The sequence below is a fragment of the Littorina saxatilis genome, linkage group LG6 (assembly GCF_037325665.1).
Source record: "Littorina saxatilis isolate snail1 linkage group LG6, US_GU_Lsax_2.0, whole genome shotgun sequence".
Taxonomy (NCBI): Eukaryota; Metazoa; Mollusca; class Gastropoda; order Littorinimorpha; family Littorinidae; genus Littorina; species Littorina saxatilis.
Genome location: NC_090250.1, coordinates 39413870 through 39432413, shown reverse-complemented (window position 1 = coordinate 39432413; position 18544 = coordinate 39413870). Strand labels below are relative to the sequence as shown.

General features: G+C 49.9%; 1 protein-coding gene across 1 annotated transcript in view; it reads right to left on the bottom strand.

The window, feature by feature from the left end:
• Nucleotides 1–18544, bottom strand: part of LOC138969191 (C2 domain-containing protein 3-like) — a 57977-nt gene that overhangs the window by 15635 nt on the left and 23798 nt on the right. Inside the window, exons 26-36 of the mRNA XM_070341924.1 lie at nt 14091–14219; nt 13237–13331; nt 12753–12884; nt 5862–5918; nt 4937–5023; nt 4362–4466; nt 3650–3830; nt 2124–2243; nt 1588–1809; nt 1094–1234; nt 693–801 (exon numbers count right to left, since the gene is read on the bottom strand). Coding sequence (XP_070198025.1) covers nt 693–801; nt 1094–1234; nt 1588–1809; nt 2124–2243; nt 3650–3830; nt 4362–4466; nt 4937–5023; nt 5862–5918; nt 12753–12884; nt 13237–13331; nt 14091–14219 — 1378 coding nt within the window. The remainder of the gene's footprint in view (nt 1–692; nt 802–1093; nt 1235–1587; nt 1810–2123; nt 2244–3649; nt 3831–4361; nt 4467–4936; nt 5024–5861; nt 5919–12752; nt 12885–13236; nt 13332–14090; nt 14220–18544) is intronic.

Sequence of the window (18544 nt, the reverse complement as noted above, 5' to 3'; positions counted from 1 at the left end):
CAACTCAAACTGTTCTCCAAAATTATAAACCTTTCTGCCTGCACATACAGCTACACAAAAAAGTGCCAGTCTAATAATAAAACCCACATAAACAACAGATGTCTGTACATTATGCGAAGAGCTTCAGAATAACAGTTCAACCTGAATACACTTAGGTGCAAAAACCAAGGACAATTAACTTCTCACCAGACACTTCCACACCAAAGTGTGATGACGATAAGCCTGGTACACTGGAGCTAAAAACAAAATAACAAGGCAGCAGGAAGGAGTTCTTACTAAAAACATCAGAGTGTTTTTGAAGAATATTACCTGTCTGAGTTTTCGCACTGACCACTGAACGCAAACACAAAAGTTTTACTCGGCAAACTTTGCAAGTTCATTGCAAACGGGAGGGGCAGGGAAGAACAGCCTACGTATGAGGTGTCTGAGAGATCCACCGTACAGAGGGATTCTGCGGGCATCGCAGCAAAAGGAAAGAGGGACATTTTTCTCGGACTCTTGAGGCAGATGCCAGGCAGTAACACTTGGTCTCTAGACTGAGAAGGGAACTCTTTGGAATCAAGATAGAGATTTACAATGTACACTGATAAGGTACGTACTGACCAGTGGAAAGGAGAGGGGCGGGGGGTGAAGGGAACAATTCTGAAATCACGAGAGAATGTACAATGTTGACTAATAATGTTGGAACTAACCAGTGGAAAGGCGCAGAGTGCGGCAGCACCATGGTGTGTCTATGGTGAACACCAGCATGAAGCCTGTCTCCTTCGCCCTGTAGCCGTGCTGTGCGTGACACCACCGCCGCTACATGAGGAGAAACATTGCAAGTTTTGTACACTTGGGAGGAGTCAAGGTAATACACACATGTACACACACACACAGACATTGTATACACATGCGTGCACTGACACTCGAACACGCACAAGCTCTCTCTCTCTCTCACATACTAACAAACACATGTATACAGACTGTACTAACACTCATATTCACACACACACATTCCCTACACACTTGACATATTCTCTTACTCTCTCACACATACAGATAAGCATGCACTCACACATTTCAACCTCTCTCCCACTCCCCCTCCACTAACCTCTGTCGTAGAACTTGTATCTGATATAGCAGCGGGCAGATGGATCCAGTGAGGTCTGTCCAGACAGCAGGACCCGTGACACGGGGACAGACACCTTGTCTACGTTCACCATCACCTGGTGCTGCTGCTGCTGGCCTGTTTCTGCGGGACAACATACATCATAGCAAGTTGTAATACACTAACTCGCACCACAAAGGCGGCTATCTGCGGAATTGTGATTTTTGTTCTAAATTACCGACATTTCCGGTTTGTTTACTTTTTATAAGATTAATTGATGAATAAATATTAAAGCTTTACACTCCTTTTCTTACATAAAACAAAAGTAGTATCGTGGTCCCCTGATGCGAGGCTCTACATACAAAAAGGACACCTTATACAGGACACTTTTTGTTGTTCCCTCAGTCTACAAACTGTGACTAAAGGAAACCTGCTATGAGAGGCCACCTGCAATGTAGGGACCCTTTGGGCTTTCGTCCTCTCATCACTGAACATACCTTCTTCCTGCCAGTCATCCTGTTCCACAGTGGGGTCTATGGGGCACCAGCCCACACTGCGCGCTGCCTCTATTACCCTCTGCCGGTCGCTGGAGTGTGAAAAGTGAAGCGACAGTTCCAGCCCGCCGACCATGCGAGACGCCGGCCCCTCCTCAGAGGCTGAGCTGTCAGACTGGGCCCAGGTGGATGTCGGGCGGTCTACAGCAAACCATCCTTTGATACCTGTTTCAGGAGTGCAATAAATGATGAAAGACTAAGAAGGGCAAAATGGTTTGGTTAGAACGGAAGTTTCAGTGACTGTAAAATATAGTCCAACCTGCGATAACAACCACCAGTTCATAACGACCTTCCCAAAGGAGCTCTGAAGACTTTTTTTCCTTCTAAATAATAAACCTGCTCATAACGACCCTTCCAAAAAAGCTCAGACAACGGTTTTTTTTACTTATAATTTTATATATATCACCTTTCCACAGCAACCATCTGTCTATAAAACAGAAAGAAGCAAGCAAGCAATAACACTTTTAACCTTGACTCACCCCCGTGCCTGGCCAGAAGCTGTGTGAGAGGAACAGTGCAGGTCCCCAGCAACACATCGCCTGACGTCGGCACCAACCGCTTGCCTCCTGTCCTGTCATCGCACTCGTACTCCGTCACACCTATAAAAAAAATTGCATGTGAAAGCTTGACTCTTTCTTGGATTTTACTGTTATATTCATCAATGAATTGATACAACAAAAGGTGCTCCATTACGCACTGGTACCAATGACCTCCCGATCAAAAGTTCAAGAAACCATACTCATTTTTAATGTTTCCTTCATTTCCATTCGAAAACAAGGAAGTGCTACTCTGTACTGAGAGAGAGAGAGAGAGAGAGAGAGAGAGAGAGAGAGAGAGAGAGAGAGAGAGAGAGAGAGAGAGAGAGAGAGAGAGAGAGAGAGAGAGAGAGAGAGAGAGAGAGAGAGAGAGAGAGAGAGAGATAAGGCAGATAAATAAGCCCCAGTTTCTCATTCAAATTCAAACCCCAATAATTCCACAGCATTTAACACTAAGCCACACACTCACAAACAAAGATAATATGTTCTACCAGTGGTGTGCAAATCCACTAACCCGTGACCCGGGGGGAGTTAAAAATTGGCCGGGTTAGCTGAGGTCTTTGAGTAGCATTCCCGTGGGTTAGCTAAAAATTTCACAAACAAAACTCAAGATAGAGCTTCAAATGCCAACTCCTTACTAAAATGAATGGCCAAAATACATTTCCCCTTGTTTTTCATAATGAAAACAAAGCCCAAACCGAAGCCCAAACAGTAAGTACTGTTTCTAAGGCGCTTTTTCTGAAGTGTTGATCGTGTTCGAAAATGTCGTCTGCTTCAACGATGTGAGTTACATCCCTTAGTTTAGTTTTACATTTTGACCAATGAGAAAGCGCTCCCTAATTTGTTTCGGGCCACTGAAAAACAACCATGGCGTTGTTTAGGTTCGGGTTTTCTACTTCAAAAGCGGAAAGCAAAAGTGTTGAGATAAAGACTAAACAAGCGACGGACAAAGAGTACAATAGTCACAAACGTAAGAGGACGTTTCTTTCTAGTTGGTGTGATGAGTTCCCATGGCTACAGTTTGATGAGAGCACAGGAATCATGACGTGCAAGTGTTGCAAAAACTTTCCAAGTTTCGCGAATTCCAAGTCCGAGTTTGTTACGGGTTGTACAACTTATCACAAAGGAACTCTCAACTCTCATGATGGCAGCGTTGCTCATCGGCGATGCCTGATTAAGCATCAACGTGAGAAGGATAATGTGAAAATCCCCGAGAAACCCATCACATGTTTGAAGTTTCATTGTTATTGACTTACTTCTTTGTTCTTAGTTCGGACAGACTGGTCGTCGGCAGATGCTACCTTTCACTGACTTATAATCCAATGTTTCTGTGTGTGAAACTTCAAAGACAAAATAAGAAAAGTTGGAGTGGGTTACCTATTTTTTTCCCGGGTGAGCTGGAAATGCGATTCTACTAACCCGTGGGTGAGTTGTTTATTTTTAAATTTGCACACCCCTGTCTACCCTACCTGAAATCATGCCCGGCACCTGGTGCCAGATTTCAAACTCTGCCTGTCCTGTCTCCAGCATCTGAGCCAGGCTGCCTGGGTCGTCGTGGCTACCAGACCACAGCAGCTGCAGGGGGAACTCCAGGTGGTGTGAAAACTCGGGGCTGAAGGTACGCGCCACAGTTTTCGTGACTCGCTCCTCCTGCAAAGCGAAGTCGGGTTGAAAATAATGACCAAGTCAAAGATGCCAGCCTGCTTGAGCGCACAATCATGTTTAGTGCCACAGATCTGTCCAGGCTTTCACATTGAATGAGAGCATCTTACACGTTGACACATGCCAAAAGTCAACAGCCTAGCTGCTTGCTTACTGTACAGGGTGAGAATTTTTTGGCTGAATTAATTTAGCAGATTGACATACAACTCGTAGGTGTCATGCGCACACTACCATCACACTGACACAGATACTCACACGCTCACACACACACACGCTCACTCACACACACATGCTCACACACACGCTCACACACGCTCACACACACGCTCTCACACACACACACACACACACACACACACACACACACACACACACACACACACACACACACACACACACAAAAGCAGTGTGCTTTCCAAAATTCTGCACCATTTGAGCTTCATACAACCGCTTTCAAAAAGTAAAATATGATAAATGAAACAAATGCATCTAGTGTAGCCTCTCAGTCCCATCACTCACCTGTTTGCCCAGGAAGGAAAGTCGGAGTCGCACATATGCATTGACTCCCACCTCCGCTGGGTACTGCATTCCTGAGTCCCCCCTTGCTGCTGCCTCTGCCGCAGCCTGAAGATGAAAGATATTTCAGTGCTGAGTATGAAAATATGCTTCTGATTGTAGAGCAAAACCCTCCTTTCAAGCCTATAAAAAAAAAAATCAGATTTTAAAATGGACATACATTTACAGACCTTGTGAACTGAAAGTCTTGAGAAATCAGGATCTGGAAAATGGGGAGGCGGTGTCTTAAAATGATGGGAGTGTTCAATATGAGGGTTGGGGGAGGGGGGGGGGTTGTCTTACAGGAGGGGGTCCCACTGCAAACTGCTAGTTCCTAAACTATCATTCCTGTATCCTTTTAAGACAGATCACCTCTCCAGCTATTATGGCAGTTTGTACCCAGTGCACACCTACACAATACAGAATGACTTGAGTTAAACAAATTCAGCAGCACAGGCTGGTGAGGGCAACCGCCAATTCTTTAAGAATAAAGTGACTGACAACTTCAGAAGACAACAAAACCTGTGGCAAGCAGTTACCTTGAGTCCTGAAGCTCTGGTAACAGCCACAGACAAACAGACTTGTGACCCACTGGATGGCTGGCTGATGCTGGTATTCACTGCATTCTGCAGGCAAAACAGACACAAAACTTTAAAAATACAGATAAACGAAACGCAAACTTGCTGACTAACAGAGAAATGAAATACTAACTCACAACTTCAACAAATTGAGGATGAAAGTTGCATTTTCGTTGTAATACTTAGTATTCTCTCAGGTGCCAGGAGATTGGTTCACTTACTCTTTCTTGTACTTGTACTTGTGCGACGTTGGAGGTTTATAGAAAACCTGTTCGCCGATCTTGGTATGAAAAATAAGCTGCTGTGCGTGGGCTCTAGCATAGGCAGCTTGGGATGTATATATTCCTAGTAGAGTTCCAGTACGTGTCTAGTTTTGACTTGAAGGCGTTGACGGTGTTGACTGCTATGACATTGTCTGGTAGGCACTCTTGTTGCACATGTCATCCCTATTCAGAGCGCTAACGTCCCTTTTATTTCTTCGATCCTAAGGCCAAAAAAAAAAATAGGTCTGTTTACGGTAACCCGACCGACCCTAGTTTTTTCGCGCGACCCTAGACTTTTTTTTGGCATTTGGAAAAAAAAAGGAAAAAAAATCTTGGTTTTTTTGCAAAATAACGTAAAAATATGGTTTTTTGGAGAAAAAAAAAAAAAAAAAAAAAAAAAAACAATCCCGACCTACCGACCCTATTTTTTGGGCCTATGTTACCGTAAACAGACCTATTTTTTTTTTTGGCCTAAGGCAAACAAACACGCAACAAAACAACAATGCACCCAAACCAGAGTAGCATAAGCTACCTTGCCTGATAACCCTATCAAAGACTCTTGCTGTACAGATTCACCCAGTCAAGCGTCCACATGAAAATATAGAAAGACGGAAACTACTGACCTCAATCCTTTGTGCCTTGTAGTGCACTGTGACATCCATAAGTCCCGAGTCTTTCATCTGAAATATTCACCCAGAATTGCAGATGTCGCACAAATACCACTGTCTTAATTTCTAAAACAACGAAGAGACAGAAAAAGGAGTGAATGTTTCACAGATAAATAGCATGACAGAAATGCTGTTTTAATTTGTAGTTAGAAGACTAAACTTTGCAGCTTGATATTAAAGTTTAATAAGGAAGAATGTCTCTGTTGACATTAGGGGGAAATTCAACAAAGAGAACAAACAAGAGACAGAGGCTTAAGGTGGCAAATAAATCGAAAATTTTTAATTAAATTTTGATTTAATATAATATACTTACCCAATTCTTATGAATGCATTGACTTTAGTCCCACATGCTAGATGTCGAAAAACCTCTCAAATTACCTGCCCTTAGTAGGGTGGTAACCAAGCTAAAAGCGACGCCATAGCCGTTGCTATGGCCTGACCTTGCTCGGTTACCCATAACACCCTGCGCACCACGTGAGCGCCAGCATCCGTAATGTTCATTCGAGACTATTAGTCAAACAAACCCCCAAGGACATAATCCAGCGGGGACGGATGGGAGGGTATTAACTATAAGAATTGGGTAAGTATATTATATTAAATCAAAATTTAATTAAAAATTTTCGATTTAATCACATATTCTTACTCCAATTCTTATGAATGCAGATTCCTCCTAAAGGCGGAGGGAACTTACTTATGTCCTTGCAAGCACCTGCCCTGCAGCCACCAAAGCCGGCAAAGCACTGGAGCCATCCAGTCGCGTGCAAGAGATGTCACGAAGGTAGAAGCTGATGAATACATCGTCTGACTTCCAGTAAGCTGTCTGCAAGACATCGCTTAATCGCCCTGAACGTAAGACGGCCACAGAGGACGCCCAGGCTCTGGCCTCATGTACTCGAGCTGATGTCAGAGGAAGGACTGAACGCCCCCCCCTCTCCTGAGAGAGCCACCACTCATAAGCTCGTCTAATGAGGGTCGCCACCCATCTTGTAAGGGTCAATTTCGATATGTCCCTGTCATATTTCGTGTTCAATGAAATGAACAAAAGTTTTTGGCTTTTGGCCCTAACCAACTGAGTGCGAGCCAAGTAAGACTTCAAGGCCCTAACTGGACAGTTAGCTAAGTCCGGATCGTGCGAAGCTAGGATAGTCCCAAGCGGGGGGACTCGGACCACGGGCGGGGATTGGCCTGGCTTTTGATTTTTCGCGAGAAAACCAGGCCGGAAATGAAGCGACATTGAACCATCGCGCTCAAACGCGATGTCTTCCGACAAACCCGACAAGGCATGTATCTCACTGCCTCGCCGAGCAGTAGCCAGAAGAAGCAGAAAAACCGTCTTGCGTGTTAAATCAGTCAGGCTAGCAGCCTGCAAAGGCTCAAACGCCGCAGAACGCAAATATTCTAAAACCAAAAATAAGTCCCATGCCGGGACAGAGGTCCGTCTCTGCGCTTCCTGGAGAGCGGCCCCTTTGATCACACTAGCAATCACTCCGTTAACGTTAATCAATCTGCCTATCTGTCTCAGAGTAGCAGATATAGCAGAACGTCGGACTCTCAGAGCAGAGGCCGAACTGCCCTGAGCAGACAAAAAAGAAAGATGATTTGCCACCTGTAACGAGCGCGGGGCCACAGCATTGACCCCCGCCTCCCTACACCACTTGGCCCAGGCAGCCCAATGGCAAGCATACACAGACGCAGTCGAGGACCTATGCGCCTTAAAAACCAAATCCAGCGTAGAGTCTGAAGCGCCAGATTTCCGCAGTTCCGACCTCACAGTCTCCAAACGTGTAGGCGCAGGGCCTGCGGGTCTCTGTGCGGGATGCCTGTTCTTGGCTGAACGAGCTCTCCCCGCACTAGATTTAGAGGGATCGGAACTCCTTTTGCCAACAACAGCAGATCTGGAAACCACTGCTGGGAAGGCCACCAGGGGGCTACCAGCAGCAGGAGCTCCAGACGATCCAGCTCGGCTTTCCTCACCACTCTGCTGAGCAGAGGAAAGGGAGGATATGCGTAGGCCTGAAGGCCGCTCCACGAGATCTCCAACGCATTGCTTGCCCAAGCTTCCGTGTCCGGAAAGGGAGACACGAAAATGGGAAGTCTCTTTGAAAACCTCGTTGCAAATAGATCGATCATGGGCTTCTCCACCTGTGCCCACAGGCGTTGGAGCGCCCCATGAGTGATCGTCCATTCGGTGTGCAACACCTGAGAGGACCTGCTGAGCGCATCCGCCAGAGCGTTGAGCTTGCCCGGAAGAAACTCTGCTGAGATCATGACCCGATGCGAGTGGCACCACACCAGAACCTCGCACGCCTTGTCTGACAGGGAAAACGACCGAGCTCCTCCCTGCTTGTTGATGTAAGCAGTGACAGTGGTATTGTCCGTGTGCAACCGGACATGTCTGCCGCCCACCAGAGGGAGAAACGCAAGCAAACCGAGGGAAACCGCCTCCAACTCCAGGCGATTGATATGCCAAAGACGCTGGGCCTGAGTCCAAAGACCGGAGGCCGCCTGGCCCCCGATGTGAGCCCCCCACCCGGCCATTGACGCATCCGTAAATAGGTCTATGTCCGGAGGGGGCAGAGAGATGGGAACCCCCTGAGAGATCCAGTCTAGATCCAACCACCGAGCAGTCGCGTGACTGAACCATCCCTGCGTGGGGACGATTTTGTCCCAATCCTGCGAAGCCGGCTCCCAGAGAGAGCTGAGCGCAGCCTGGAAAGGCCTCTTGTACACCCTCCCTAAGGGAACCAGAGTTGCCATAGATTCCATTTGGCCCAGAATCGAGGTAAGGACCCTCACCGAAGCCTGCTGGCTGCCAGCCACGGCCAAAATGAGAGCATGAAGCTTCTGAATCCTCTCCTGCGTAGGCCGGACCGTCCAAGCGACAGTGTCGAACGCCATACCGAGGTAAACAAACCTCTGCGAGGGAGTCAATTCCGACTTCGCTTGGTTCACAGAGAACCCCAGGCTCAGAGCCCGGTTCAACACTACCTGAGTGTTCAAGTGGCACACTGATTGACTCTGACTCAGAATCAACCAGTCGTCGAGGTACGTCCGTAGACGAATACCCCTTTGCCTGATCAGCGCGGCCAACTGTCTGATCACCAACGTGAAAACCCACGGGGCCAGGGATAGCCCGAAGGGCAGAGCCCTGAATTGAAAGATCCGATGACCCCAGCGGAACCGGAGCCACTTTCTGTCCACTTGATGCATAAGGATATGAAAGTAGGCGTCCGTCAAATCCACCGAAGTCACCCAATCTCCCCGGCGTAGGGCCTCCCTGACCGAAGCTGGTGTTTCCATACGAAACTTGATCTTCCGAAGAAACTTGTTCAAGACCGAAAGATCGAGAACAGGCCTCCAGCGGCCCGACGCCTTGGGCACAACAAACAGGCGTCCGTAAAACCCCGGCGAGGAGTGATCCACAATCTCTTCTATAGCCTCTTTGGCCAAAAGAGACCTGATCTCTGTCTCTATGGCCACTCTGGCCTCTTGGCTGGCCGGAAAACGAAAGGGAGGAGGAACCCTGGTCAAGGGAGCCTTTTCCCCCTCCCACAACAGCCGGAATCCCGATCGCACCACCCGTAAAATCCATTGGCTGTGCACTAACGCCTGCCACATGGAAATGGCCCTGGTGGGGCCCCCCGCCACCACAAAAGTGGGGGGAACAGGGGTGATGTGATCGGGAGAGCCTCATTGGGGGGAGGGCTTTCGAGCCCCACCCCTCCCCTTCCCGAACGAGGGTTTCTTAGGATAAGGAGCACCCTTAGCTGGTGCGCCCTTATCTCCCTGTTCCTTAGGACGAGAGGAGTTGTGCTGCTTCTTGTTCCAGGCAGGCTTAGAAGAAGACTGAGATTTCTTTGGGATTTTAAACGAAATCCCAACGAGATGTCTGTCTTTAGCCTCCTGAACTTCCCGCTGCCTTGCATCCAGGGCTACCCTACCCAGGAGAGAGCCCTCAACAAAAGGCGAGGAACGAAGCGAGTCCACAGTGGACTGCTGGGAAAAACCTCCTTGAGAAAGCAGCAAATCACGCCGTGAAAAGACAGCATGAGCATACAGCCTCGCTGAAATGCTCATCCTCTCAGAATTCACCATCCCCAAAGCAGCAAGCAGTATAGAGATGTCACTGGCTGAGGCGTCTTCCCTGAGTCTAAACGGCTCCAAAGAGCCAGCAACAGCTCGAGTCAGAGCTCGGAGCAAAGACTCTGCCATAGAAGCCAATTCAAGATCAAGACGCCCAATCTCCTCCAGAGAAGAGAGAGAAGCGTCCGAGAACGAGACCCCTTCCTTAGCAGAAGGTTGCTTTGGCAACAAGGCAAGCAACTCCGGCGGAATTGGCAAAGTTGCCCTCGGCAAAGCAAAAGTCTGAACAAAGTTCCTTGACTTCACATTCCAGTCCAGCTTTTTCTGCACTAACGGCGAAAAAGCAGTGGCCTGCGCGTTTGACGCTAGCCATGGATCGGCTGAAGCAGGCGCTGTATCATGAGCATGCAACAAAGGGAAAGGAGTTGGCGACAGACCGCTGCCCTGAGGGGCCGGTCGAGCCAAAAGTTGCGACATGTGATAAGCCACGGCAGGCGATTCCACAAAACGAAACGATTGTGAACTCTCCTGCGAAGGCCGAAAATCATTCGCCGCGGATGGTGGAAAAGAGACATCCTGTCCTGAATCCACCACCCCCTCCGGAAAGTAACGAGCTGCCACACAAGCCGCTCTTCTCATGGCTTGCCTAAAGCCAAAAGGCAAGGCTACAAACTCCTCATCTTCCACAGAAGAATCCGAATCCCCAGCCTCTACAGTATCACTGTACACAGGAGGGGAGACAGGAGCAACAAAAGCGTGACCCGATCCCGCTTGCCACCCACCATCCCCCCCTGCCCCACTGGGGTAGAAGGGTAGACAGTAGGCACAGAGGCCCGCCAAGAAGGCGGGGGGAGGGGGCCACCCAACAAAGCCGCGCCAGGCCTATTGTCGGTAGACCGCTGACCGGGCGCTTGGCCCCAACAGTCAAAACCAGTCTGGCCGGTTTGAGCTACCCCGCCCGCTGCATGCGGTGGGAGTTGGCTCGTAGCTGCAGCAAGCGAACCCTGCGAGGGGTAAGACTGAGTGAGAGGCGAGACCGTGAAAGGCCGCCCCCACCCGTCAACCTGCTGTAGTCCCGTTGCCCCACCACCCCACCACCCCTGCTGGGGAGAGGGGCGGCTGCTAGCAGTGGACAATAGCGGCACTGACTGAGACGCCAGTCCAGCAGCGGACACCCGATCATGCCCGGCGGGCGAGAAAGGGTGAGCCGCTACACCAGCCCCCACCCAGTCCCGCCCAGTGGGTGGGAAAGAGTGAGAAGCTGACACAGCCCCCTGCCCCCAGTGGGACAAGGTGGGACCAAGCCCAGGCTGTGACTTACCATGCCCCCTCTCTCCCTCTCCCACAAGGGGAGAGAGCTGACTTCCCACTGCAGTGTTGCTAAAAGCAAGCTGAGCGGGAAGAGAAAGAGAGGAAGCAGACCCCCTCTCCTTACGGAGAGAGTGTTCGAGCGCAACCGCAGCACTACCAGAGGCAGAGAGGGAAGGCCCGAACTGGTCAGGTGCACCAAGCAAGTGCGCAGAGAAAATGGCCGGCCGGCCACCCCCCCCATCCGCAGGAGTCGCCGGAGTCGACGACGACGACGACCCCAGCCGAGCCAGGGAGGAAGGATCCCCTACCGCCGGAGGCAGAGGAGGGACCCCAGAGCGAGACGCAAACTGTTGAGAGATAAAATCAAACAATTCGGACTTTAACGAGCCCAGGGCTGAAGGCCCCGGCTCCTCACCCCCATCAGGGGACGCGAGCTGTGAGCGAACGGAACCCGTCCTCGGAGGGATAGGAACATCAAACGAAGTGCTATTTGACGGATCTTCTACCCGCATAATAGGCAAATCAACGCTCTTGGCTTTACCCTTAGCTTTAGCTTTCTTAACTGGGCTAAGAGCCTTGTCGCCTTCCAGTCTCGCACTCAGTTTAGCTTTGTTGTCGGCCATTTTAAGACCGGCGAAAACAGTCACCCAGAACAAAATTATCTGCGTGCGTGTTCAAAACAAAGCTATCAACATTTACATTCCAAACGTAAAAAGGAAAGATCTCACCAAAAGGTAGACGGACAGGTAGACCCCCAAGAACCGGCTAGTCTCACGGACGAGCAGGCATGTGAAGGCCAAAAGTGAGAGCGAAATTCGGACACGTCCACCGTGTGTTGTCGAAAGTCGAGAATGAACATTACGGATGCTGGCGCTCACGTGGTGCGCAGGGTGTTATGGGTAACCGAGCAAGGTCAGGCCATAGCAACGGCTATGGCGTCGCTTTTAGCTTGGTTACCACCCTACTAAGGGCAGGTAATTTGAGAGGTTTTTCGACATCTAGCATGTGGGACTAAAGTCAATGCATTCATAAGAATTGGAGTAAGAATATGTGATTAAATCTATATGACAAGCCAAATCAGTTGATCAACAAAATGGACCCCCGCAATGTTATTATGTCCATAAGGCATAGCATTCTTGTTACCAGGACATAGCCAATCACTCTATTGCCGCTATGAATATTACCATTTAATTGTTCTGACAAAACACTCTCAGACAATAAACCATGCTTTGCTGTTTCTTGACCAAAGAGGGAGAGATTCATACAGATTCAGAATCAACATCAAACAGAAAGGAAGTGATACAAAAGAACATTTGACACAAAATAAGTGATGCGATCTCTCTTGATTCGCCATTACTTTAACCATGCACATTCTATGTGAGTGGGTCAGCATAGCACGTTGAGAGAGTGGGTGGTGCCTAATTGGGAGGGGGTCCTATCTGACCGCCCTACCTTGGCCTGGCCCTCTGCATCCCGTGAGTCGGACGCTACAGGTGTGAGCGGCAGGGAGAAGGACTGGACACTGGGCTCTCCCCTCTTCTGCATAGTCACCATGGCACACAGTTTGGCCAGTGGCAGCGTCGTCTATATCACCAACACACATATATATACATCATGTATCTTTTCACTGTGTAAAATGCCTTGATTCTACTTTTGACAACGGATGGACACACACACACACACACACACACACACACACACACACACACACACACACGCACGCATGCACGCACGCACACACACTCACATACACTCACCAGCGCAAAAAATCGAACAGCATGCTTCTTGCTCAGTTTCATACACACACACATGCATACACTCTAAGAACATGCCCCATGCTCATTTTTATATGTCACAAATAAAAGCTTGATTAAAAGTAGCATGTGACAGAATATACTAGCTCTTTTTTCTCACGAAAACAAAGGATATATCTTACCCTGGCAATCACTTGATCCCGTACATTGGGATGATAAAACCGGGTCCAAACTTCAAAAGGCAGTCCCCCGCTTCCTCCGGATGAGTTAGCACAGGCTGTAAAATGAAAATAGGATAGACAAAACATGCATGAAGTAAGTAACAATTAGTGGGCAGAGTAAACAAGTTGCTACCTTATCTCCATGATTTTGTTTTTTGTTTTTGTTTGTTTGCTTAACGCCCAGCCGACCACGAAGGGCCATATCAGGGCAGTGCTGCTTTGACATATAACGTGCGCCACACACAAGACAGAAGTCGCAGCACAGGCTTCATGTCTCACCCAGTCACATTATTCTGACACCGGACCAACCAGTCCTAGCACTAACCCCAAAATGCCAGACGCCAGGCTGGAGCAGCCACTAGATTGCCAATTTTAAAGTCTTAGGCATGACCCGGCCGGGGTTCGAACCCATCTCCATGATCATCTAATCAAAACTAACAAATATCAAAGAACATGCATATGTGCACATTTACAAAACCGGACCCCCCCCCCCCCCCCCCCCCCCCTCCCCCCCCCCCCCTCCCCCCCCCCCTCCCCCCCCCCCCCCCCCCCCCCCCCCCCCCCCCCCCCCCCCCCCCTCCGTGGGACAAACATGTAACCCATGTTACTTGGTATACCTTCTCTGTTTTGCAACATTATAGAAAATGTTGACTTAAATTTTATGATTATAAATTTCAAATCTATACACTAAAACAACAAGAGAATATCCATTTCTAAATTTTGGGGGTATTTTTGTATATTTTCCCCCATAGTAAATGTTTTGTGGAAATGTGTACCAGTAACCATAGACGCCCACACATGATAAAGACACTAACCAGTGAGAAGTTCTCTCTGCACAGGTGTTCCGACAGGTAGAGTAACCTTGTGTCGTGTGACGTCATGGAAGGTGGGGTCAGGTATGCACAGTGTGGTGGCCGTTCTGAACGATCGCAGAGCTGGTGAGGCTGAAAGTAATACGTATTGACGTGAAACATAAATTGATACACAAAACTCACACCTGAGGTGTGACTTAATAATGTAATTTCTTCATAAGTACTTGTTCTATGGTCGAACCTACCCTGGTGACCTTTCAATAATGATTACCTGACTATAATGATTATCCCAAAAGATCCCTGAAAATGTTTTTTTATATAATTCAAAATTCCATAGCAATCACCTGTCTATAACAACTACTTGTGGTTGGTCCCTTTGGTGGTAGTTATTGTAAGGCTTCTTTTTAAGCCTACTGTCTATATGATACTTACCGAGACAGTACTATTCTTGCACATTATCTATTATAGGCCGAAAAAATTGGACAAAACGCTGAGTGGGTACAATTATCTCCCATAACCATGCGCCACCGTGGATCCCAAGCACTGTCCGAGTGCTTCCCCCTTACAGGATGTAGGTGGCGCGTCCTCTTTCTTTATGAGCTGCAGACCCTCAAAAAGCCCATAACATATCAAGAGGGGAGGCGGGAGGGAAACTCTAATAGTACTGTCTCGGTAAGTATCATATAGACAGTAGGCTTAAAAAGAAGCCTTACAGTCAATATAACACTTACCTCGACAGTACTATTCTTGCACAGAATACCAGAGTGGTGTGAGGGTGATATGTAGAGTATTAAACTCCTTAATCAAAATCACTTAAATCCAAGGATTAAGATACCCAGGCAATTTTCGAACAGTACTACCGTAAAAGAAAATATACCCAAGAAACATACCTTAGACTGACGTGACCATGCTAGCAACCACTGCTGTGTGGTGAACTCAATGTCAAAGTCCAGGCCACTCAAAGCTTGAATACCACTGAGTCTACGGCAAGTGGCTAAAGCGATGAGGAACAATTAGTCTTAAAAATCAGCAACTTGATACTGATGCCTGCCAGGGGTTCAAACTCATTGCTACGCAGGAGTTTGAGGACCAGAAAGACATCCCCCTTGGGAAATGAAACCAGAGGTTTAGACACCGCTGCATTGCTAATACCCGAAAGGACATTAGCGATGAGGGAGGACCTGATCAAGTGTTCAGTTCTGCGACCAGTAGCGGCCGCAATCGTGGAAGCGATGGCAGATCTGTATCCAAGAAGAGTCTTAGAAGAAAGACTCTTCTTTTGATACACTTCCACCAGGAAGTTGGCCAAGTCCTGTGTTGAGGGATAAAGCGGCTTTATCCCCTTGGACAAGGCGAAGGTGGCCCAAGCTCTCCAGCGTAAGTCGTAGAGCTGATTAGTTGATCGCCTCTTAGCGTTCAAGGAAAACTCTACTGAACTCTTGTGCAATCCTAGTGCAAGCAGTTTGGAGCGCACAAGAGCCATGCGGTCAAGCACAGACTCTCTGGACGTGGATGAGGGAGGCATGATCGAGGCTGGAGCAGACCTCCCCCGTCCAGATCCAGAGGTAGAGGGTCTACGTGGGTGAGACCGCGAAGATCTGGAAACCACGGAGCTGTTGGCCAGTAAGGCGCGACCAAAATCAGTCTTGGTCGTTCCTGCAGATATTTTGCCAGCACCCTCGGAATCAGAGATGTCGGGGGATAGGCGTAAGCATCGAGGAGCCTCCACAAGAGAGTGAATGCGTCCAAGTGGAACGCATTCATGTCTCGAAAGGGGCTGACGTACCTGGGAAGCCGAGCGCTGAATCGAGTTACGAACAGATCGATCAGAGGACGGTCCCACCTTGCCCACAGACGCTGTAGAACGTTGTGAGCGATGGTCCATTCTGTGGAGAGAACCTGATCGCCCCGACTGAGAATGTCGGCCAGGGCGTTCAGTTTCCCCGGAACGAACTGGACTGACATCCGGACCTGATTGGTCTGGCACCAGAGCAGAATCTCCTCCGCCAACAGGGAGAGGGACCGAGAATTGGTGCCCCCCTGGTGGCGAAGGTAAGCTAAGCATGTGGTGTTGTTGTCCCCGTTGAAAATCAGAGGGGCCAAGGACAGGCCGAATGGGAGGGCCCGAAACTCGAACACCGTGCCCTCCCAAACGAACCAGAGCAGATGTCGGTACCCCAGGGCCACCAGGATGTGGAAGTAAGCATCCTGGAGGTCCCAGACATGGCCCAATCGTTTGGCCGGATGGCCAACCGGACCGACGAAGGGGTTTCCATCTTGAACTTGCACCTGTGAAGGTACAAGTTCAAGGTGGAGAGGTCCAACACCGGCCTGAACCGGCCGTCCTTTTTGGGGACGGTGAACAGGCGGGAGCAGAACCCCAGAGAAGGCTGAGAAAGGGGGTAGACCGCCTTCTTCTCGACCAACGAGTTCACCTCGTCCTGAAGAGCCTGCCATCTGGCAGGCTCTCGAGGAGGGGGGAACGTCCAAGGTAGAGCGGACAATGGAGGTTGTGACGACAGCGGTAGAGAAAACCCCGACCACACCACCCTCAAGAAAAACTGGTTGGAGACCAGTCTGCCCCACATGCCGCGGGCCCGAAAAAAGGAAACCGCCGGACGAAAGAGGGGCAACTTGAGGGGGCGTCAACGTAGGGCCGGGACTCACTGAAAATTCTGCTGGCGGGCAGGCGCAGGCTTGCGACCACCCCCCCTGGTGGTGCTGCTTCCCCTTACCTGTCTGAGCACCCTTCGTCTTGCTTGGGAACGCAACAGGCGCCTAAGAGGAGGAAGAAGGAGGCAGTGAAACTGGCTTCTTCTTCTTCTTCTGAGGCTGGGAGCTGGAGGTGACTGTAGCACTTCTCTTACTCCCCGCCGCCGTCGCCGAAGCAGCGAGGCCAACCATCAGAGAATCAGTGTTCCTCTGGCGTGTGGACTCCACCACAGAACGAACAGTGTCCGGATGAAAGAGGGAAGAAGGCTGAGGAAACGTGTTCCTCAGACTCTTCCTCATATCCGGAGGCACTATAGAAGTAGGCAGAAAATGATCACGGAACAGGGCCAATAAAGTGGACCCGTGTTCCAATGGCCAATTCTGCCGCAGACGTCACGCACGATCGCACGGCATGCAAAGCCCGATCCACTCGAACCGTGTCAAGGACCCGAGTGGAATCGGACTCTGCCCGATTGGGAGGGTCCAACAGTGTGGACAGCGTGCTCATCCATGTCAAGGCCTGTGATTGGGCCTCGACTGTGGAAGAAACGGTGGCCTCAAGATTGTGGAACGAAGCAGAGCTCAGTTCCACCTTCTTGACCGAAGGCACCTCCCCAACGAACACATCACCGTCAGTCCCACCCTAAACACTCGAAGTCTGGAAAGGGAGAGTTCGAGAGTCAAAGGGAAAAGGGAGGGACGAAACAGATTGGACACGAGGAAACAGTGGAGGTGCGCCTCCCGAAGGAAAGCATGGCACTGAACCCGCGTCCTCCCGAGGAACATAGGTCGCGTTTGCACGTGAATCTGTACTCCTCAGGCGATGTGCTGCCGCTTCCACCGTGGCACTTAGACTAGGGTGGAACGCGAATTGCCGGCGGCCGGATCGTTCATAAAACGAGCCGCCGGCAGACGCGGCGTGAGCCTCCCGCGCCCGGGCCGAAGCGGACTCAAAGGACGAGAGGGCGTCTCAGGGAAGGACGTCCTGAAACTGTTCAAACGTCCTTCTAGCTGTGCGAGGACGAGCCTCCTGCCTCTCGTCCTCAGACCCCGGGTCCACGTCCTGTGTGTCAACACTAGACGACAGACGCTTAAGAGAGGCATCCGTGACGTCAAGACGCCGCGTGATGTCTGTCATGTACTGTTGGAAAGTACGAAGCATAGCTTCGGAAGTTCCATCAGAAACCGGCAAGGGTAGAGGTTCAGTGTTAACCTCAGGGCGACCCTGATCCTCCTCCCTATCGTCCTCCGACTCACTCTCCTCTTCACTTCCCGACAACTCCTCAAAAGCAGGAGTGTAGGGAGCTTGAGGGGGAAGAGCCGAAAGCGATGAAGCAGGCTGTGAAGAAACGCCCACAGAAGCAAGAGGCCGCGAAGACCCCTGCCCCAAAGACGAAACGTCTCCAGCAGCCGAAGGGGGAGAAAAACAACAACCCTGCGACTGTTGGGTCAGCCCAGCCAACGAACCCCCGCCATTTATAGACTGAACAGGAACCCATGGGGTCTGATCAGAAAAGAAATGGTCCGGTCCGGTCGGGGGTGCCGATCCGGTCCGGTAGGGTGGTCCGGTCCGGTGCCGTACCATCCGGAGGTCCCGTTCAGCACCGAACCATCGTACCCACAGAAGTGTTCGGGTGGTTAGGTCCGGACGTGGACATACCGTACCATCCGGACCCGTAGGTCCGGTGGTCCGGTTCGGTGCCAGACCATCCAGACCAACAGAGGTGGTCGGGTGGTCCCGCACC